A 23,820-nucleotide genomic window follows, 5' to 3' on the forward strand; every position below is an offset into this window, starting at 1 on the left:
AGCACCAGCGTATAACCCATGGGCGAGTGCAGGGCGCATGGGGTCGGGGCTACACACTGCTCCCTGCCTGTACCACGGGGCTGGTGCACGGGCACTGGGAGCGAGTGGGCATGCAGGAGCCAGCGGCAGCTGGGCAGGAGCATGGGGCCCAGAGCAGGGTGGCAAGAGTATGGGGTCCCAGCCAACAGGGGCTCTATGGAGCCTGGTCAGCTCCCTGCTCTCCCTGCTGGTGCAGTGTAGCCCGGCTGCACAGACCCCTGCCAGTCTACACCCCATGCTCCTACCACCCCACTCTGGGCTCTGCCGGCACTGGCCCTGGGACATTGGTGCAGGCCCCACACTCCCATTCGCTTCCACTCCACCCCCCACCACTTTCCTGCACAGCCACACATGGCTCCCATACCCACATCACACATCCCCACAAACCCCCATATGCAATCACTTCTGCATATACACCAGAAACACCCACAAATCAGGACAAAAATATATTTTTTAATTAAATTAAAATATATTATTATGGGTGTTTGATTGTTAGTATGTAATTTGTTTTTTTCCCTAAGATGGCAAACCCTCTTCCCCAAAAAAGTACTTCCAGAGATAAGGGGAGGGACTTTCAGTGGAAAAGGTCAGAGGTTAAGGGAAGGACTTCTGGTCCCAAGATGGCAACCAGGGGGCGGGGTGCCTGTCAAGGGGCAAGGCTACCCACATGGCCCTCGACAGCTTGCCAAAACTCAGTAAGCAGCCCTCCGCCTGAAATAATTGCCCACCCCTACTCTAATGTCTCCTGCTTATGTCTCCCAGCAGCTGGCTGTAGGCCTCCTTGCATCTCCACCCATCTTTTTCTCCTTTGTCTTATCATTTTCATTCATAAAGCTTTTAGGGAATTTAATCAACCTCACCTTTTTTTTCTGCTCACTGGGTGCATCTACACGTGCTCCCCACAGTGAAGTTGTTACTGCGCCATCATCTAATACATGCTTTAGGAAGTACTAAATAATGGCTCAGTCACAGCTGTTATTATGCCATCCTGGTGGTGTACAGTTATTTTTAGCAGCTATGTTGCCATAGCAATTCACTACAGCAAGGTAGCTCGTCACTATGGCAACATAGCATCGGCATCACGGTTTGTGCCTGCCAATGCTACATTGCCATAGCAACAAGCTATGTCACTGTAGCGTTGCATGTAGCTGCACCCCCTGATTCACAATAATCTCATTGATTTAACTCGTGTCTAAAACCTTTTACTCTTACCTCCACAGGCCATTTCCATCCACCATCTGAGATCTAACTTTGAAAGAATGTGTCATTTTCCAGCATAACTTCTGTTACAAACTGGGAGTTGTTTTCTACATTTTCCTTTATGGATGATACCATTCAAAGTAAATTGATACTTGATAGAATTGATAGAATCAGCATCTAGCTCTGGATGAAGTGATATCTAAGTGAAAAGATTCTAGGAGAACCAGTTTCCTTGGCTAAATAAGAAATTAACTCCTCAGAGGAGAACAAGATTGAAAGATATTGCAAATAAAATATATACATTTTTAACTGATTTATTTCAGATATCCAGCTGTCTGCCCTACAGTTTGGGAATATGCAGAAGCTAGATGGGCCAACAGAACAATGTGAGGATCCTACAAACACTGTGGACAACTGCACTATTGATTATGTAAGGGACTTTTTTTTAATTCACTAGTTTAAAAAGGGCTTGTCCCTTCTACTGTGAAGAGCTAAGAGAAAGAGGATGTATATACAGATGAGCCCAACTGTACAGTTGTTACTGCGCAGTCATTTAGTATCAGCTTTTAGCAAGTACTAAATGACTGGGCAGGAACTGCTAGTATTGCACAGTCCCAGTGCTACATGGGTTGTTTCCAACCCTACTGTGCAGTAGCAGCAGCATCACCATTTGTCACCGCCAATGCCATGTCACCCTAATGACAAGCTACATCACCATAGCTCGTTACTACAGTGACATAGCGTCTCATGTAGATGGGCCCAGAATCTAATTAAGAATAAAACAGAACAAAAAATAACACTTTAAGTGGTCCTCTCTGTTTTGTGAACTTGTGAATTAAACATCATTTTCTGCCCCCTAGGAAAACATGTGCCGGAAAACACTGACTGGACCTGCCTTTTCAAAGTGTAATGATCTACTTGCTGTTAACAAGTACATTGAGTCTTGTGTACAAGACTTCTGTCGCTGTGACCAGTCCAACAATGCCTTCTGCATGTGTAATACTTTTGCTGAATACTCCCGGCAGTGTGCCCATGCTGGTGGGCAACCTCAGAACTGGAGAACTCCACAACTGTGCCGTAAGTTGGAGTTGGCCTTAGCAGTCTTAAGAGTTTGTCAGGAATTATCAGAATTATTTTCCCACACATCTCTGGGGTCTGTGTTTTGGAACCCAGTCCCAAACTACATCTTTCCAGGTTTCTGAAGGTCTAAGGATCCCCTCCCCAGCTCCAGTCCATTAGCCCCTCAAATGCAAAAAGGTAGCTATTGTAAACTGCCAGTTCATGTTGGAAAGTACAAGGAATCCTGAGGTTGGGGGACTCATGCCTTCCCACTCCTACTCTACATCTAGCCCAGGGCCCTAAATTTAAGTCCTCCAACAACTCTCACTCTTGTCAACTTCTCCTCTCGACCTCAACTGGCTACTTCCTATCTTCACCCCTTTAACTCTTTAGCCCTCATTCCTATCTCCCAAGTAAGCTTGCCCTCCTGTATCACAGTGGCTAGCCAGGATACACTGAAGTCCTTCATAGTCCCAAAGCTTTTTCTCAACCACAGATCTCTTCTGAGCCCCCAAGTTTTCTGCACACTGCCCAGAGGTCTCCCTTTTTATCCTTCTGTGGCTTGCCTCTGCCTCCTGATTGGGTAGCCATGAAACTCTAGCCCTAGTTCCCCCAGTGTTCCTTTGGCTTGCTATGTGGGGTTTACAGGCACCATCACATGAACCCATGGGAATTAAAGGTTATTAAGTATGGTAATACTTTTCACAGAACTTCAATAGTTGTAGCTACATGCAGACAGCCAGGAAAGTACACCTGAATTAATGAACAGTGTACATTTAATGGAGTCATTAACATATGAAACCCCTGTGTGGATACAATCATTCTAAAAGAAAGTGTTCTTAGTTCAATTTAGCTCATTTCAATGGGAAATTAAATTAAGGCACCTTAGTTCTACCTGAGAGTGTCTACACAGCAATGTCATGTGGGTTTAACTAATCCACTGTATAAAATAATCTATATTCATTTTCCTGAGTGCCTTTGTGTAGACATACTCTGAATTAAACAGTTGTCCAGACTACGGAGGCAACCAGTATCTCCTGCATTAAAGTGGGAAGACCAATATTTATCAATGTTGATTCATAGTTATATTCCCAGGGGATAACTAGATTTTGGTGAAATCCACATGATTCAAATATGCACATTTACTAAGGGCTTAAGTTTTTCATATTTCACAAGCAATGAAGGGGTTCCTGCAAAAAGGTCACTGCAAACCAAACGGGCCAGTGTATACATCTCATAGGTCTATGAAAGAGTTTCTAATGTATCGGCAAAAATCCAAGCTTCAAGTTACAAACTCAGCATTATATGATAGAACTGCAATTCGAACACATACAACATCACCTGGGATTATCAAACTTCCAAAGCTAGAGGGATGTTTAGATCTGAGGTCTAGTGTAGCCTCCTTTCTAGAAAGAAGGTTGCGATGAATACACATTTTAAGATGTAGCAAATGGTAATTACATTTGAATTAAGAAATCTATCTTTCTTTAAAATTTCAGCCAAGAACTGTACTTTCAATATGCACTACCAGGAATGTGGTTCCCCCTGCATGGACACCTGCAGTAACCCTGAAACATCTACACTCTGTGAGGAGCACTGTATAGATGGCTGCTTCTGCCCTCCAGGCAAGTTTTCATTGTCTCCCACTTCTCATCTCAAAAAAGACCAGCAGCTATTTGAGTGTAGACATTTAGCTGCACTTCCATAACTCAGAGCTCCCCCAAAGGTACTTTTCACAGTTTGAAGTAGGAAGCATTTATCTGTGCATAACAAGTAAAGAATACCACAATAGTGAATAATTAATTTCCTATAAGTGTGCAACATCTGGTAAGTGGTAAAGAAGAATTAGAACAATTAATTTCAGAATGTCTCCCATGACTTAACATCATGGCTGTTCTACGGCAAAGGAGTGTCTTTTATACAGCAACTCAGCACTATTCCATTTATTTGCCCTACAGGACTTGTAAGACAAGTGGAAATTTAAACTTTCCAGGACCAACTCCTTAGATGATGCAATTTAGCACGCTTTGCTGACTTCAACAAAGCTATGCCTATTTAGAGCTGCCAATGAACTAGTTCCAAAACTATTTGTGGCACTCTATTTAAGGCCAAAAAGAATCTGTATGTGTAAAATACCTTTTTGATATATTGATTTTTTTAATTCATTTAGGAACTGTGTTTGATGACATTACCACTTCTGGCTGCATTCCCCTTCAGCAGTGCTCCTGTACCTACGATGGTAACACTTATGCTCCAGGGACGTCTTATTCAGGCCCATGTCACAACTGGTAACTTGCTTCTTTTGCTGCTCTTTCCTATGGAGTGAACTAGCTTCATTGTTTATCAGTTATGAAAGCCTCAGCAGCAACCCTTAAGTGCATATTACTGACATTACTGCAGTTCCTGTGTGAGCTTAGAAACAGAATTGCCCTTCTCTTTTTTTAGTATTGTTATTTAACATGTTATTGCATACCATTTCAAGTTGTTCGGGATAAGGAATTGTAATATATAGATTTCTTACTGCTAACTTAAAATGATCTCACTTTGCTTACTTCTTTGAAGTATTTGGATTTTCATAGAATCATAGAGAAGTAGGGCTGGAAGAGACCTCCAGAGGTCATCTAGTTTAATCCCCTGCCTGAGGCAGGATCATCCCTATCCAAACCAGCCTCTACAATCTATGATCTAAATTCTACATCAGATTACCATCAACCCTGACACATCACAGACATAACACTAAGATAAGAAAAGGGGTCATTCACACACATTTGCACGTTTTTTTCCTCTGAAGAAATCATAAAAAGATATAGCAGGGAAGAACAGTAGCAAACCAACACTGTGTAAATAGTTTAAAAATGCCTTTCTTCAAGGCTAATATCACTGATGTTGATTAACTTCTCCCCTTCTCTTCTAGTACCTGCACTGGAGGCAAATGGAGCTGTGAAGACATTCCATGCCCTGGAACTTGTTCAGTAGTAGGAGGCTCACACATCTCCACATATGATGAAAAGCATTACAATGTCCATGGAGACTGTACTTATGTTCTCTCTAGGGTAAGCACCACCAAGTAATCCTCGGTCACAAAATCTAATAGTTTTATTGAAGTAGGACTAGAAGGGCTGCGAGCATGTAGATTGGAGAAGCTCACTGTAAAAGAGAACACTGAAAGATTTCCAATAGACACAGAAGAGCACTGTAGTGAGATAGCATATATTGCACTTCATGCAAAATCAATCTATTATCTGTGATGCTGGAAGTACTGATGTCCAAAACAAATACTGAGGTATTTCCAATTCCATAATGATTCAAACATTAACAAATTATGACTTCTTAAAGGCTGCATTTGGTTTATCTTCATAACAGTGATACAATTCATCCTCTTTTGTAGGGTTGCATGATTTTTTCCATGTAATAATATTTGATACTATCAGTCAGGGCTATGAAATAACTGATTTTGTGGCTAGCTGGCAGTTCTGGAAAAGTGTGGGGGGGAAGTGGGCTGACACAGAACAATATATATATATATACTTAAAATTAGTAAACTTAAAAGTAGAAAAGAAATTCATGAAATGAAACATTTCATTGCAATTTCAGATATTTTTAATAATTCTTTTTAAATAAGCATAAAGATACTGAAACTAAGCATTATTTGAATCAACCTATTTCATTTTAACATTTTTTTCAAAATTGTCTAGCTTTTAAATCAGGTCAAGTTGGGAAAAATCAGATATAGAAGTGAGTGGAAGCAATTTTTACAAATGAACTTGAATTAAAACTCTGAGTCTGAACACCATCAAAGCAGATCTAAAGCCAGATCCAGAACCCAGGGCTAATCCATCTCTACAATGAGTTAAACAACATTACAGATCCAAGAAGTCCTAAGCTTGAGAGAGTTTGGACCAACCTCTACCAAATATTATCAGAGGTCTATTTAACAAAAGAATCTCCTGTGGGCAGTCTTTAATGTTGCTGGAATTTTTTTTTTCAGGACTGTGAAAATGACACCTTCACCATTTTGGGGGAACTTCGCAAATGCGGCCTGACAGATACCGAGACATGCCTAAAGATGATAGCCCTCATCACTAACAAAGAGCAAACAGTAAGTGTCCCATTCAAGAGCTGAACATGCTGCTGGATTAGATTACTTTATACAAATATGAGGCATAAGAAAGTCAGGTCAGAATGAGTGGGTCATTTATTTCTCTAGGGCAGGGATGGCCAAACTGCAGCATGCGTGCCACAAATGGCACAGGTAGCCTCTGCTTGTGGCACACAGCAGATGAGATAGGGGATAGTCTGCACAGTGGCAGATAGGGCAAAGAAGCAGACAGAAGAGCAGTAGATCAGGCAGACAAAGGGGATAAACGTGGTAGTTGGGGAGGATGTGGGGCTTAATCTGTAGCACATCTGCCAAAAAGTTTAGTTCCTACTGCTTTAGGGTTTCTATTCCTGTCAAATTTATCTTAGTTTTGTAAATGAAATTAAAATAAATCTATCTGTCGTAATAATGAGGTAAATAGTACATTCAGGTTTTATAAGTTAAGTAACCAAAATACTTGATTCAAAAAGCAGAAGAAAGTTTCTTGCCTTTGCTAAGGAATGAATAATCCATGAATTTATTGACTTCTCAGAAAACCAATAACTGTATTGACCATTAGGGCTGTGCAAAGCTTTAGTCCCTGGTTCAATTCGGCAGAGATTCGGCCTGATTCAGTGGCCAAATCTCCAGATCCGAATCGAATCAGGAGACCCTTCAATCTCTCCAAATCGAATCGGAAGCCTCCAAATCGATTTGGAGAGATTCAGAAACTTTTGGCGAGTCAGACATAGACACAGCTTTAAATGTTTTTTCTACATACCTCAAGGTACCAGGCATGGCTTGTGAATGCTACAATGGCAGGGTGGATGGAGCATCCCACAGGAGCGTGGGGGGCTCCCCAGTGTGCTTGGCAGCAGACCGAAGCACTTCCAGTCCATTTCTGGGTCTGCCAGGGAATGCGCAGGGGGGAGCCCCCATGCCTTCCTGGCTTGGCAACTGGTGCATCCTGAGTCTGGGGGGGCACCCAGGCCCTGCCCCCCCATGCTCCTGTCGGATTCTCTATCTGCCCCAGCATCGCAGCATTCACAAGCTGTGCCTGGTACCCTGAGGTATGTAGAAAAAACATTTAAAGCTGTGTCTATGGGTGAATCGCTGATTCGCCAAAGCAGCATAAAATCTTCAGATTTGGATTTAGCCAAATTGAATTGGGGATGCTGATCTGAAACAACTAATTAAATCACTGTCCCCGATTCAGGCTGAATCTGAATCCAAATAAAATAAGGCCCAACAAGGAACCATGGGTGACTGGTGCCTCCCAAGTCTGGGGGGGCACCTGCAGAAGCCAGCGGCAGTGGTGGCAGCAGGGATGGGGTGGGCAAGCACCCGCAGAAGCTGACATCGGCAGCAGGGGTGGTGCTAGTGAGCACCCTCAGAAGCCACCAGTGGTGTCGGCAACAGGGACGGCCCTGTGAGGGTGGCTGTGTGCCCCTCCATGCCCCCCTACCAGTTGCCTATGCAAGGAACCCTGGTGTCTGTGGCAGTCATGATGTCCTGGCCTATGCTAGAGCTCTATAAAGAAATGAGAATGACTCCAAAACAATTTATTTTATGGTAGAGAATGTACAAGATAATGAAAGGGTGAGAGTTGGAGAAATAACCTCTGTCCATGAAACACATGAGGATGTATTGGGATATCATCTTGTAATATTATTAAGTGACACATTGTTCCTTTACACTTCTTTATTTCCTTGCCAGATCATTGTGATTAAGCCTGATGGTGGTGTATTTTTAAACAGTTTCTATACTCAGTTGCCCATCTCAACAGGTATGTTTCTCTTTTAGGGTCAGTGGGTGGCACTCTCTATTACTTCAAGCTACAGAAGAGCAGAATGTTGTAGGTCACTAGCATGTAATGTAGCATGTACTTCCAAACCCTATCATGTTCATGTAGTAATTTGTCACTGTGATGCCTCTTGCCCCATACTGTGCATCTGGTGGTAGTCTGATTTACAGAAAGATTTATGAGACATTACAGTCTGCTGTCCACATTATTGCAATGTTGATTTGTTTTTGCTGTCTGTCCTCATAATGATATTCAGTAAGACTTTTATACTATCCAGACCCTGCTTGTTGTCCTTGTAGCACAGTGACTTCCAGGGGTGGCCGTTGGCTGGGGAATGAGGGTGCTTCGGTGCAGGGCTAGCCAGAAGGCAGCACCTGCACTGAAGCACCGTTGTGCTCCAGCCAGCTGTGTTAGTGTCTACACGTGTGTTGTGGAGTAAATAATCCCACCAAAGGGTAATACTTGTGTTTATAAGTACTAACCTACAGCAGAGTTAATTAATTTACTCCATCCTAATAGCACTGCATGTGTAGATGCCGAGACATTTACTATGAAGCGAGTTAGGCAATTCCACAATAAATTTCTGATGTAGATGTCCTCACTGAGATTCACTATAGTTGCAGCAAGAAGCCCAAGAAGAGAAGCTATACCAATCAAGCAATGTTTTATAGCATTTGGTCTCATCTGGAAATGGATTGTTCTGCTTTTTTGTCCTTAGCTGATGTGACCATCTTTAGACCTTCATCCTTCTTTGTTATTGTGCACACAAATTTTGGTCTCCAGATGGAGATCCAAGTCACACCCTTCATGCAAGTGTTTGTGCGACTGCATCCGTCTTTGAAAGGACAGACCTGTGGTAAGTTAATTTAACATAAAAATACTAACCTGTCCAAATCCTCTTTGAACTTGTGTAAATGTTTTAGATTACAACCCAGAATACAGACCCAAAGACATCACTGAGCTTATACACTTCACCCTCACACACAACAATTTCACTTTTAATAATCAACACTTCCTCCAGACGATGGGAACAGGTATGGGCACTAAAATGGCCCCACAGTATGCCAATTTTTTTATGAGCCACCTGGAAGAAGAATTCCTCAAGAACTGCACCATCAAACCCTTGCTGTACTTACGATATATCGATGACATCTTCATCATTTGGAGTGAGAACCAGGAATCTCTAATTGAGTTCCACCAGAAATTCAACAGTCGCCATCCCTCCGTCCGACTTTCTTTAGAATACTCCAGCACCAACATCCCCTTTTTAGACACAATGATCAGTATCCAGAAGGGTAAAATACAGACCACAGTATACAAGAAACCCACAGACCAACACACATATCTGCACAGAACCAGCAATCACCCTAAACACACCGAAAAAGCTGTGATATACAGCCAAGCCCTCAGATACCACCGCATCTGTACTGAAGAGAACACCCGGGATCGCCACCTCACCAATATTAAAAGGGCTTTCACCCAGCAAGGACACTCCTCCAGAGAGGTAGATCGCATGTTTGAAAGAGCCACCCGGATACCACGTGAAGAACTGCTGCAGTACAGAAGAAAAACACACACAAATCGCACACCGCTGGTTATGACCTATCACCCATCCCTTGAACCTGTACGGAAAATCCTCAAAAAATTGCAACCCATATTAGAAAAAGACCCTATTCTTAAAAAAATCTTCCCAGAGCCACCCATCCTAGCCTTCAGACAAGCACCGAACCTCGCCAACCTCATCACCAGAAGCAAACTTCCTCAACTCCAGAACACACCAAAAGGATCCAGACCGTGCCATGACAAGAAATGCAAAACCTGCCCCCACATCTCCACCACCCCCACTATTACTATACCCCACAACAGAGCCATCAGCATCCCAGGATCTTACAGCTGCACCTCCAGGAATGTAGTATACCTCATCCAATGCACCAAATGCCCTGACGGAAGATATGTAGGAGAGACCAAACAACAACTGCGCACCAGAATGAGCGCACACCAGAAATCCATCAAAGACAGAAACACCCAATTACCGGTGGGGGCACATTTCTCACAGGAGGGCCACTCTCTCTCCAATCTCTCAGTCCTGATCCTCAAGGGAAATTTACACAACACATCCCGGAGACGAGCCTATGAGCTCCATTTCATCAACCTGCTGGATACTAGAGATCAGGGACTAAACACACACATTGGATTTTTGATACATTACAATCAGCCTGGCAACTGACTCCCCAGCCCAGCCCAGCCCAGCCCCGGCTTGTTTACTTTTCATTCCATCCAGGAAGAGCACACACCAACTGCTGCAGCGTCCTTAGCCTGACAAAGGGTTTTTGAACCCGAAAGCTTGCTTAATAACTATTCTCCAACCATTTGGGTTGGTCTAATAAAAGATATCAAATTCACCCAAGGAACCTTGTCTGCTTAAATTCATAATGCTTTTTCAACAGGTCTCTGCGGAAACTTCAACAATGCCCAGCTTGATGACTTCAAAATAATAAGTGGTGTAGTTGAAGGAACAGGAGCTGCATTTGCTAACACCTGGAAAACAAAGCCTTCATGCACTGACATCAAAAATAGCTTTGAAAACCCTTGCTCCCTCAGTGTAGAGAATGGTACGTGCATCACAGATTTTTTTTGTCATAAGACATATTGTACAAACAATTTGAAATTATCTGTCGGGGGGGGGTTCTAATGTTGTTGACAAAAAGCACTTGACATAAGAGCAAAAATCAACAGCATTAAAGTATCCAAACTTGGTAAAATGTACCTTTGAAACTAGAAAAAAATATCCATACAAGAAGTTATTAAGAAGTTAAGCAATAAAATAACTGAGAATCAAGGAAACAGTCCAAGAACAGAAAACTGCAATCTTTGATTCAGAGATGGCATACAAGCTGATGATTCAGAGCAGAATAGGTGTGCAGCCGTCAAATGTTTGTGGGGCATTGGTTCATCCTCCATTCATTCCAGAGCAAGCATGTTTTTCACAGATCCCAGAAGTCTTTCCTTCCCAAGTGCAGGGGGGCTGGACCTGATGATCTGTAAGGTCCCTTCCAGCTCCTAATAACTATGAAACTAATCTTAGCCACATGTGGCAGCATAGCAAAACAAAGGTGGTGGCCACCAAAGCATCATTTCTGAATGGTTTTATGAAAGCATATGATTCATTGAAGATCATGTGAACAGCAGCTTTCCACATCTGATGCAATACAAAAAGTGTGAGTATGAATTCACATTATTTCCTCTATTCACAGAAAAGTATGCTCTGCACTGGTGTGGAATGTTGACCAACAGCACAGGACCTTTCGCTGCTTGCCATGCTACTGTGAACCCCTCTTCTTACCACACGGTACTTTGCTAGGTTTCTTTTTCTTTAAAACCAGTGGGACTCAGATCATTAAATCAAGCTATCAAAAAAGATATAGCACAAATACAACTCCCATGTTATGCTTTACCTACATTTTAATCTGGAATGGCATAGTTGTTGTATCTATGATGGTTCAACAATATTAGTAGGTCAGTTTGTGAGGTGACATGAAACTATATTTTAGCATTTATAGTACATCACCTCTTACAGCCTGGGTACTTTTCTGCTTATATATATGTTGCCTTTTTCAGTCTGTGGTCTTGGTTCCATTTTCTGGAATTGCCTTCAAATGCTTTCTTAAACAAATACTGCTATTTGCCTGAAATCAAATTAAAACAACTATAAACATACACATGGGGGGGTTGTATGATCATATCATGTCCTTATTCTAGATGGAGTTTGGGTTGCTAAACTAAAATGACTGTAATAATTTTTATATTCAGATGGGTATGAGATATTGCTAAGCATATAGCAAACTCTTTGGCCCTTAGTTTACCTCTTTCATTGGAAAGAGCTACATCTCTATTGATTCTCTCTGAACAAAAATTTTAACAGCTGGTAGGTTAAAATAAAGGTTAGTAGAAATGGCTCAAAACTGAAAATAAAGGTTAGTAAAAATGGCCTAAAACTGAATATACCTCGAGAAGAAGCTAATAAATAAGAACAAAAGGTAGATGTAAAATGTCTTTGGGCAGAAGGTTCTGTTATTCATGAGATTTTCTTCCTGCACTCCTAGAATTGCATGTTTGACACTTGTAACTGTGAAAAAAGTGAGGACTGTATGTGTGCCTCCCTCTCTGCCTATGTGCGAGCTTGTGCAGCCAAAGGAGTCCTGCTGAGTGGATGGAGGACCAACATCTGTTGTAAGTGCTAAAACCCTTTGCTTGACTTCCTGTTCCAAAAGGTTAACCAAAGATTATTTTATAGCAATTTCAAAGCAATCCAAGAATCTCCCAGTAAATTTTGAAGAAAAGGTTTTAAGAAGTGAAAGCCTAGCAATATTTCCCCAATATTTCTTAAAAATCCAGAGGGGAAAATTCCCCTCCAGATTCTAAATCTTTTGACAGGGAATATAAAGAGAAGGAAGGCACAACTTCAATTAGGAGGGAGACAACTGCTGCTGACCTGGCTCTGCCTCTCTCTGCTGAGCCTTTGAAGCTAATCAGTTTCACTTGTTGCTAGTTGCCATAGTGATAAATATGGCTGATTATAAAAATAGTAATTCTAAACAGAACACTTAAAAATAGAAAACATTTAAGCAAAGGGTGGCTTAAAGCCAAAGACTAGTTTTCACTTATCCTATCGGCCACAACAGCAGAAATACCTCCTTTTTTAGGAGGCTTCACACCTCACAGTGGACATTTACATGTACCAGGTATTAACTACCAGCCTTCTGTGTTGTTTCTCTTTCTACATCCGATTTGAATGCATATCATCTCTCATTTGCATATATCATTTCATTTACTCCCCATCTACTCCCTTTATTTGTAGCTAACTATGCATTATTTAGCTCTTAAAGCATTCTGGCATTTTGCATGAAAAAAACAACACAGAACAAAATTATATAGTATCCTTGTTCCCCCATTATTCATACAGCATATTCCTCCTTCCTCTCCATCATCACATGATGTCACTCCAAATGAACAAATCTATTAATTCATTTTGTTTTTCCCTCTTAAGCCAAATACACAACAACGTGTCCCAAATCCCTGAGTTACAGCTATGTCATCAATTCCTGTCAACCCACTTGCCAGTCTCTAAGTGAGCCCGATGCCACATGCAACATAAAGTTTGTTCCAGTTGATGGCTGCACTTGTGTAAATGACACTTACATGGATGAAAGTGGCAAATGTGTGCCTGCTAGCAGATGTCCCTGTTACTACAAAGGATCTCTTGTGCCCTCTGGGGAAGTAGTTCATGAAGATGGTCATGTATGGTAAGAGATTTTCCTGTAAAGCACTAAAACTACCGGTATTTCTTATAGAATTTCTTAATAACAGACTATGCCTCATTTAAATTGGCTGTACTCAGACCTGCCTGGATTTCAGTACAATGTTCTTCCATGAATCCCTGTTAGTCTTCAAGGATGGTGTATTTTTCAAGATTTATTAGCATAATTGCACGTAGAAGAGAGTTCTCTTGTACTGAATCATTTCCCACCATACAATAGACAAATGTGCCAAAAGGGAGAGGTTACAGTAAGCAGCAAACTCATAGAGAGACCTTGTCCCATTATATTTTTTCCTGTATATCTATTGTCAAAATGATATGCAAATCCAGTAGCAGCTGGGTGGAAAACAAACTCTTTTCTGAATATATGGTGGTGCTTTAGAATTTCATGATCTCTTGGAAAGTTCGGAAATACAGCAAGAAAAAAAATCAGCCTCAATATACACAATTAAAAAAATAATAATTCTCTTCCCTTTCTCACAGCACGTGTGCAAAAGGAGTGTTGAACTGCATTGGAACCAAAAGCCCAGAGCCAGGTAAAATCCCTTCTTTAGCTTTCCTTTGATTTCAATCATACCCTTCTTGCTTTGAAAAACCAAATCTGAAACCCCCAGGAAATTCAGTGGACTAGAAACATTTGCTTATATATATATTTATACTTTTTTAAATGAAATATCACTCTATACAATCCATTCAGTAAAAAAAGACAAAGAAAAATAAACACAAGAGTAATACATTAGTGATCATCAAGAGTCATAGCATCATATTATTTCTTAGAAATGGGTACTAATTGCACAAAAGCAATTGCATTCCTTTTTTATTACACTAGGTATAGATCATTTAGAAAGTACAGTACACCTCACTGAGACCCTTTTCGCTTACTAGCCAAAGGAAATGTTCAGAACCTGGAGCACTTCTAACTCAGATGTGCCTCTCATTTGTACTGCTGTGCAAACTCTGTGCCATATATCATATCTCATGTCACTCTCTCCCCTAGTCTGCATTTCTCCCATGGTCTATTTTGACTGCAAAAACATCACTGCAGGAACCACTGGGGCTGAGTGTCAGAAAAGCTGTCAGACTCTTGATATGCACTGCGTAAGTATGGAAAGCCTGGAAAAGATGGGTTTGTAGACAACTATTTTTTGTTCAAACTTTTTTACACTAGAATAATTCATTGCTCATTAATTTGGTTCTGAATCGCCCATACTGAAAATCTGCTGTTTAGCAAGATAGTATTACATTAAATAAATTGGATTCTAATATAATACATCAAAAATAAGAACACAATAAAAAATATTTTTTTGGACTTTTCATCTACTCACACATAGATCATCCAATAACACCCAATGCAAATTCCAAGGTTCCCTCACCTAATACAGGCTAGTATCTTATGTAGTACTCCTTACACTTTCACAAACCACAGGACACCTATTTAGACTGGGCATATGAAATGCTTACTTTTAACAGGTTTGGTCATTCACTAAATCTTTATCTAGCAATTTAAGATTTCTGATTTAAGTCAGATTAAAGCAAACCTAATAGAGAGACATGTTAGGAAAACCTAGTCTTTCCCCCTACTCCACTGGGTTCATTCTGAAATTATATTTTTCTCTTGGCTTTCACAGTACAGCACACAATGTGTATCAGGCTGCATGTGCCCTTCTGGGCTGGTGTCAGACAGGAAAGGTGGCTGCATTACTCAGGAAGAATGCCCATGTGTTCACAATGAAGCTATGTACAAGCCAGGAGAACAGATCAAAGTGGGCTGTAATACCTGGTATGTATTCATGGAACAGCACTGTTCATGATCCCATAACTTGCCTATCCAAAGATCCATATCCAGTTAGTGGAGCCATGAGATGGGATTTTGTGCAGTCGTGCCAAATAGGTTTTCTTCTGTTTGAATGCAGATGTACAAAAAAAAAAAATAGCACTCAGGAAATATTTGGGTTTGAGGTGTTCAAGCAGTAGTATCCATGTTGCTATATTCAGGCTTGTGTAATAGATCTTGTGTACATGGAAGAATTCCAACCTGAGCTCAGCTTTAACATGGACTGATGCATATGATGACATACCAAAGTGTCAGAGTTCAGCTGCACTAACAAGTGTGTCATTTTTTTTTAATTAAAATGATCTCTCTTCCTTCTTAGTGAATGTAAGAATAGGATGTGGAGCTGCACCCAGCATCAGTGCCTGGGTACTTGTGCTGTTTATGGAGATGGGCATTACATCACCTTTGATGGCAAACGGTTCAGCTTCAATGGGAATTGTGAATACACACTGGTCCAGGTACTGAGCTTCTTTTTCAGTATGAATACTCAAAAAGTAAGCTTTATCCTATCTATGCTAATAATCTGTCTTTTAAACTCCCTTTCCCTCCTCAGGACCACTGCAGCAACGATGGCACAGCCAATGGAACATTCCGAGTGATCACTGAGAACATCCCTTGCGGCACCACGGGAACAACCTGTTCAAAGTCTATAAAAGTCTTCCTAGGGGTCAGTAGAGCTTATAGTACATATATGCTAAGAATAGTTTTATTGTGTTTCCATTTTGAGGTTCAAAAAAAGACTGAATATTTACTGCTGTGACCCACATTCAGAATTATTTTTCCCAAAGCAAATAGATTTGTAAAGTGTAGTTAAACCAAAACCAAAACAAAATAGTTGGTAGAACTTCCAATCTTACTTTTTTCCCAAAGCTCTCCTTTGCAGTACAATAAAAGCTCTGCTATTCAGCACCCCAGGAAAGGGGGATGCCGGATAACAAAATATGCCGCTGTCCTTGCCTATTCAGGCCACCATTTCTCCCGCCACATCTGGGGCGTCGCTGCCCCTCCCACGGCATCACCGGCCCTCCTGTGGGCCCTGCGGGCCCCGCAGAACAGGGAGGCAGGCCCCACGCAGCCTGTCATGCCCCCAGGCCATGGCGGCTCAGCAGCGCAGGCTGCTTTGCCCCGGGCCATGGGGGCCTGGCAAAACCAGAAGTGCCACGGTGGGCACTTCTGGTTTCACTTTACCTTACAAGCATGCTGGTTAGTAGAAATTTTACTGTACTTGAAACTATTTGAGAGTACTTCAGTTCTCCAGGAAAATTGTATTAGGGGGAATATGGCCCACTGTGCTTTAAAACACATTTATATCCCACATGATAGTGCCCCTATAATCACAGATGCTACCTGCTTGGATTGACTTAACCATTTAAAATACGTTTATAAAAACTGCTGCGCACTTCTTTGACATTAACCATTAGATCTCAATTCAGAGATAGATGAAGATTGAATTATTAATTAGATTAGATTTACCTCATTAGTTATAAAAAGAAATAATAGCTCATTTTCATTTTAGTTGGTTAAAGAGCAAGTAGATATTAAAGATAAATGTATAGTAAAACCATTTCCATATGTTTGTGGTGGGCAAGTGCTTCTTCTGCTAAGATTATTTTTAATCATAATTTCTTTGATTTTTCTCCCTGTGTTAGAATTATGAGTTGATACTCAATGAGGAGCACTTCCAGGCAGTAAAGAGGGGTGATGGACAGGAAGTGCCATACAAAGTCCACTACATGGGAATGTACTTAGTGATTGAGACCGTCAATGGACTGCATCTTATGTGGGATAAGAAAACCAGCATCTTCATCAAGCTCAGCCCTGATTTCAAGGTGAGGATCTTAAAGCCACGAGACTGCTGCCAACTGTCATGCTGATAAAAAGGATCAATTATCATATTTCACAAATGAGGAAGTTGTGTGGAATGAAATGAAGCTGAGAACATAAATGAAAGTCTCTTGTAACATACCATTGTGTATTTTCAAGCCTGTCTCAAAACCAGGTGTGAAGACAGTGTGTAGTCATCGTAGTCACCTCATCATAGTAGTGCTTACTCTTGTAGCTCATGATCTACAGAAAGGCGATGAAACAACACCGGAAATGGGAACTTGGAGTTGCAAGCAAAATACAATTAATATTTATTATTGTCAAAAAGCATCCCAGGAAAGAACAAGCAGCAGATTATATGCCGCTATTGATAATTATTTCAAGACAGCTTGGCAAAGTTCTTATCTATGAATGTATATTGAATATCTGTACAAAACAAGACATAAGCAAAAGAGACAATAACAGAGGATTTTTCATTTCTATGATAATGTCATAACTCACCAGTGACAGGGCAAATGAAACACACTTTTTCTGATGTTTGAATTTAATAGGAGTATATAGCTAAAAATGCTAGCATGCTAAATGATGAAACTTTCTGTGCTCCCTCATTATTTTATTTTCTTCTTTGTTCAGGGTCAAGTCTGTGGCCTATGTGGAAACTATGATGACAATGACATCAATGACTTCACCACCAGGAGTCAGTCTGTAGTAGGAGCTGTGCTGGAGTTTGGAAACAGCTGGAAAATATCTTCTTCTTGTCCTGATGCCAAATGCGTAAAGAATCCATGCTCTACTAACCCTTACAGAAAATCCTGGGCAGAAAAGCAGTGCAGCATCATCAACAGTGATGTCTTTTCAGCCTGTCACCCTCAGGTACAACAATTCCTTGAAGCAGAATTCTTCTGAATTAAGGCTATATGTTGATATTATTCCTGTGCCTGTGTCCTTGACACTACATTATTATTCCCTCCATTCAGTTAATTATGTGGGTAGCCTACTCTTAAACTAGTAGGTATGTCCTAAGTATGGCTCAGAACAGGCACACTGGACTGGTAAGGGTGGTCAGAATCTGGAATGGGCTTCCAAGGGAGGTGGTGCTCTCCCCTACCTTGGGGGTCTTTAAGAGAAGGCTGGATAGGCATCTGGCTGGGGTCATCTGATCCCAGCACTCTTTCCTTCCTAGGCATGGGGTTGGACTCGATCTGTTGAGGTCTCTTCTGACTGTAGCATCTATGAATCTATGGATATAGATCCATGTCTCAAAGTTAGGGGGGTTAGAACTAACTTAGACATTCATAACCAAGGGTCATCTCTACTAGATACCTTTGGCTGTTGTGGAATTCCATCCATTAAAAGATAAGTCTGAACCTATTCCAGGTGGACTATTCAGAGATTTCATTTTCTCCCTATTCCAGTAGGACTATCCTATTGAAAAGAAACCCTCATACACTGTGACACAACTCCATAGCTGGTATGCTTCACTTTGAATTGTCACAGGTAAACCTCAAGCTGGTTTATTTTGCCCCAGTGGATGATTTCTAAACAATAGAATAGACAGTTCCTCTGTCAGGAAGCATCCATGTTTTTCCAATGTACAAGAAAAGTAGTCTTAAAATAAACTGGTATCCAGTTGGTTTTTAGACTATGATGGTTGCTATTTTCTTGAAATGCCATGTACAGAATACAAGCTGTCTCCCTGGGTTAATTATTAGCATGTTGGAGTGGTAAGGGGAAAGTGTTACTTGGGACATCAACAGCCATTACTAAATCACACAGAAAACAATGTATGTTAAAACTTGCTCTTTGTGATACGCTAATACTTTCCATAGAAACAAACCTTGATCTTCAAACATAGTTACCTAACTAGATGGTCCAAATCCTGCAAATATGTTGATGTTAATTGTTAAATATGTGATTTAAACACACCTGTTTTGGCCACCTTGTGTAGGAAGTAGCATCAGCCTGCTTTGTCTAACAGTACAGGAAGATAAAGAAATTGCTGATTTGGGCCTTTTTTTAGTATTTCAAGATCAGAAGGAGAATCATTCTAGCAAAGCAAGATGCAACCTGAGAAAGGAAGGCTTATGCCAACTATTGGCTTTTCTTACAGGTTGATGCAAAAAAATACTATGAATCATGTGTAACTGATGCATGTGCCTGTGACAGTGGAGGAGACTGTGAATGTTTCTGTACTGCAGTAGCTGCCTATGCTCAAGTATGCAGTGAATTTGGAGTCTGCGTGGCCTGGAGAACACCATCAATCTGTCGTGAGTATTACCCCTTCACTTAATGGAGACTGAATGGATATTACTGCAATTTCAAGGCAAATCTACTGAGAATGCTTTTAAATGTATGACAGCAATTGGTTCTCAAGACTCATTAATGTCCCTGCACAAGAACATGCTGCCCTTCTTAAAGATATAGAATATACCTATACATACCTGTGGGGCTTCCTGACAACCGCATGGTGTCTAACTATCACGTTGAACCAGACTGGTGACACTATCTGTGAAGGGGGCTAGATCAGATCAGGGTGACCAGCGTGTGGCACAGGTGCCACAAGAGGCATAGAGATCAGGGAGGAGACAGGAAGCACAGTGGCAGATAGGGCAAGGAACAGAAAGAAAAGTAGCAGATTGGACAGACACCACAGGGAAGGAAACAGATCAGGAAGTACATCAGACAAGGAAAGGGGATCAGAGTGGCACTCGGTGGGGGAGGTATGGGGCCAATTTGTGGCATACCTACTAAAAAGGATGGTCCCCACTGGATTACATGAACCTGGAGGTCCTTTTCAATCCTATGATTCTATGGCGATTATGCAGATTCAGCTCTTAGTTTGTGATTTTCACAACTAGTCAAGCAGCGTGACTGTGGTATAATGGGATGTCTAAATAATAAATCAACAACACAACATTTTCTTCTGAACATGTCTGTTTTCCTGTTTACTCTAGCTATGTTCTGTGATTATTACAACCCAAAGGGGGAATGTGAATGGCACTACAAGCCTTGTGGGGCTCCCTGCATGAAGACCTGTAGGAATCCAACTGGAAGATGCCTTAATCAGTTCTCAGGCTTAGAAGGTAAAAAGAACCACAACATTACCCCTGTCACTGTAGAGTACATAACTGGTGACACTATTTTTCCAGATCAGTTATTGTTGGACCAAATTCTCTCTTCAGTTGCATTGCTAAGATCTATTTTTTTCCATCAGTGTCACATCTGCATAAATAAAGGTAACATTTTGTCTTACTCAGAGACAACCGTAGCAGGGTGTGAAGCCCAGCGCAAATCAACCGGTACAGGGCCTGGATGTCACAGCGGGTGGGTGGGGAGGGGGTGCAGGAGTTAACTCCAGTTAGCACACACAGCTCCTTCTACATGAGCTAGCATACTCTGTCTAAGAATGACCACATAGCGAAACAACACTCAACCTGTATAGAAAGGTCTGATAAACAGTACAGAGGAATTAGCATTGTGCTTGAATTAACATGGTGATCTGAAAAGCAGATGGTGGTCTGTTCTAACTTGAGCCACTTCATCCCCACTTGTGTTACTAATGACACTATCATCAGCCTTACAGCTTCACTACATTCTGCCTCAGTCAGTCCTCCAACCGGACAGGAGCTATGTTTTAAATACTACTTAACTTGAGCTAGATATTTTTGTGTGCGCCTGGAAATCAGGCCAAGAGCAAAGCTCAAGTTATACCTTGAGCCAACAATGCAGTGAAGATAAAACCTGAGTGGTCATGGGGTGCTTGGATCACCTGAGAGAGACATAAGTAAAGAGAAATATTTTTAAAGACCTATGAAAGCACTGAGATATGAATGGGCACATCTACACTTGCACTTTAATGCTCATTAGCCTATTTTAATGTATATTAAAGTCACAAAAAACATACTCTTTAGGTAATGCACATTAAAATAGGCTAATGTACCTTTTTCTAGTACCTCACAATGAAAGTACTAGATTTGATGTGCATTACCTACAATGCATTAAAGGACATGTACATGCGCTCAATAAGTTCTTTGCTCTACAAGTCCCACATGCATTTATCAGTTTCTATCAGTTATAAAGGACAGCTTAGAAAAAGAGGAAGCCAAAGCAAGTTTGGCTGGAAGAGGTTCTCCAAATTTAGAAACACCTTATTCCAGAGAAATATAGGCAAAAGTAGAAAAAAAGGAACTATTTTCTGTGTAAAGGTTCTTCTTAAATACATGCCATCTTTTTTTCTTGCAGGGTGCTACCCAACCTGTTCACCAGACAAACCATATTTTAATGAGCATACGATGAACTGTACTGATACCTGTGGATGTTATGATGATCTAGGAAACTATGTGGAACCAGGAAAGACCTACTCACAGGACAGTTGTCAGTTATGGTAAGATTTAATAGCCAGGATGACCATGAGGAGGGGAAAGAATCAAAGCACTCTGAAAATTGTGTGCCCCTGCCCCTATGGGAACATGAGAGACCTTGGTTTTCTCCGTTTAAAAATTGCAAAATCTCATAAAAATGGCAAAATCTCTGATTTAAAACCCCCAAATCTGCATTTTTCCAGTAAATAATTAAAATGAAGCGCCATTATATATATATAGGTGCTTCATTTTAATTGTGTGTGTGTGTGTGTGTATGTATCAATTGAACATAATATTTTATTGATATATTTACAATTCTGAAGCAATTTGGAAGACTACCAGTGCTTCCATCATTATAATAAAATACATTCTACATACTTATATATTTTGGCATTTGATTTTGGTTTTTCTAAGGAGCTGAGCAGCTTTATAGGAAGTCATTACATAAACAGATTTGTTTCTGTGGCATATTTCACAGTCATATGCAGTCTTTATTAATTATAAATACTGTCTAGTATTTGGACATTTTCCTTTTTCTTACCTAGACAAGAGAAGGGTGAGGAATGTTTAGTTTTTCTCAAGACTTGTGTCTGCAGTCTCCCATGATCCTTGAGTTCATGTTTCTGCAGGAGGTGGGGCATAATGAGATGTCTGTGGCAAAAAATGGCAGGAAGAAATGCTGACATGAACTAAACATTAAGGAGAAAGCATAAGAAAGGGGCTGGCACAATCAGAAGAAACTGGGGGAGGAGTGAATCCTCTTTTAAGCCTCACACCGACCCATGCTGGTCCATTGCCAGAACTGCCCAAAAAGAGGAAGAAAGAGCTTTTAGTTGGGCCATGAAGAAGGCACTGTGAGCAGCAAGTAGTGCCTCTTCCTAACTAGTCAGTGTTTGAATGATAGCTGCTCATCTCCTTAGAACAGGAGTGCAGAATACAACAAATGCATTTTTAAATTCCTTTCTGAGCAGTAAGCTAAAGGATTTACATAGAAAGTGCTTGAAATACAACAGAACAGAAAATCACTTCAGTAGAACTTAGCTTCTCACCAGCAATATGAAAAGTGGTGTTTGACAATAAGGGGTCATATTTGCACAGGCAACCTGAATACATCCTTTGGTGTTCACCAGGGATTCAGGTTTTCTTTCCCTTACTGAAGCATCCTTTGCCCCAGCCAGCTGGGGTAATGTCTCCATGTGCATTCTTGCACACAATAAAACTCTGCAGCAAGACAGTACGTGTAGTTTACAAATACTGCCAGCTATCCAAAATCTGAATTTTCATCAAATAATGACTCAGCGGGCACATCTATATGAGACATTTACTGCACAGTTGACTAACTGCACAGTAAACGTCTCGGCATCTACACATGCACCCATATTAGGGCACATGAAACTAATAAACTCCACAGCAGGGCAGTATTTGTAAACTACAGGTACTACCTTGCTGCAAAGATTTACTGTGCACAGCAGCGCACATGTAGACATTGCCCCAGTTGGCTGGGGCAAAAGGTGCTTCAGTAAGGATCTAGCCAGCAGTCAGCCCCTGTACTGCAGCACCCACATGCCCCAGCCAGCCAGTCCACAGCATATGAAGCCTGGGCTGGCAGGCCTACCCCTCAAGTCCCTTGCTAGCCCAGGCTGCTCCAGACAGGCTCCATGTGCTGTGCACAAATAAACTCTGGAGCAATATGCTCCAGAGTTTATTTGTGTGCATTAATCTCACGTGTAGACATGCCCAAAATAACCTTATTCTGGTTTATGATTAGTCTCTTATAGGAATTCAGTGAAAATACCATAGTAATAAATGACTTCACCATCCCTCATGCATATTCACTCTCACTTTTCTTCTGTATGTTCTTTCTTTCAGTAAATGCACACAGGAAGGCAAAATAAACTGCATGTACGAGAAAACAGGTAAGGCGATAAAGATTTATTCTTGAAAAAAACAGATGGAAAATGTCTCTTTCTCTTTACATGACACCTCATTTTACTTTTTCTGATTTACAGCATGTTACTGCATTTATGAAGGGAAAAAATATGAGTATCAAGAGGTCATTTACAACACCACAGATGGAACTGGAGGCTGCTTTAGTGCAGTTTGTGATGTAAATGGAACAATAACCAGACATATATATATATGTAATACTCCTACAACCACACCTCCATTTGAATTCAGTACACCTACAACTATTGTTACAGGTATATCTGTGTTTTTATCAGACCAGTGGAAACACCTTTGCATTGTGATTTCTGCACATGCCTTTCATATAAAATGTTGAATCCTTTTAGGGAAATAAGACCC

At 41.0% G+C, this 23,820-nt stretch overlaps 1 protein-coding gene across 1 annotated transcript in view; it reads left to right on the top strand.

Moving 5' to 3' along the window:
- LOC102562201 (mucin-5B) overlaps positions 1-23,820 on the top strand; it is a 72,529-nt gene that overhangs the window by 13,746 nt on the left and 34,963 nt on the right. The window contains exons 7-30 of the mRNA XM_059721338.1: positions 1,563-1,669; positions 2,100-2,316; positions 3,798-3,923; positions 4,469-4,586; positions 5,213-5,351; positions 6,287-6,397; positions 8,093-8,162; positions 8,899-9,036; positions 10,628-10,792; positions 11,435-11,529; positions 12,284-12,410; positions 13,228-13,483; positions 13,981-14,033; positions 14,495-14,595; positions 15,126-15,277; positions 15,651-15,789; positions 15,885-15,998; positions 16,981-17,160; positions 17,789-18,028; positions 19,266-19,422; positions 20,110-20,238; positions 21,398-21,539; positions 23,386-23,432; positions 23,526-23,717. Of these exons, the coding sequence (XP_059577321.1) occupies positions 1,563-1,669; positions 2,100-2,316; positions 3,798-3,923; positions 4,469-4,586; positions 5,213-5,351; positions 6,287-6,397; positions 8,093-8,162; positions 8,899-9,036; positions 10,628-10,792; positions 11,435-11,529; positions 12,284-12,410; positions 13,228-13,483; positions 13,981-14,033; positions 14,495-14,595; positions 15,126-15,277; positions 15,651-15,789; positions 15,885-15,998; positions 16,981-17,160; positions 17,789-18,028; positions 19,266-19,422; positions 20,110-20,238; positions 21,398-21,539; positions 23,386-23,432; positions 23,526-23,717 (3,315 nt within the window). The remainder of the gene's footprint in view (positions 1-1,562; positions 1,670-2,099; positions 2,317-3,797; positions 3,924-4,468; positions 4,587-5,212; positions 5,352-6,286; positions 6,398-8,092; positions 8,163-8,898; positions 9,037-10,627; positions 10,793-11,434; positions 11,530-12,283; positions 12,411-13,227; positions 13,484-13,980; positions 14,034-14,494; positions 14,596-15,125; positions 15,278-15,650; positions 15,790-15,884; positions 15,999-16,980; positions 17,161-17,788; positions 18,029-19,265; positions 19,423-20,109; positions 20,239-21,397; positions 21,540-23,385; positions 23,433-23,525; positions 23,718-23,820) is intronic.

The sequence above is a fragment of the Alligator mississippiensis genome, chromosome 2 (assembly GCF_030867095.1).
Source record: "Alligator mississippiensis isolate rAllMis1 chromosome 2, rAllMis1, whole genome shotgun sequence".
NCBI lineage: Eukaryota > Metazoa > Chordata > Crocodylia > Alligatoridae > Alligator > Alligator mississippiensis.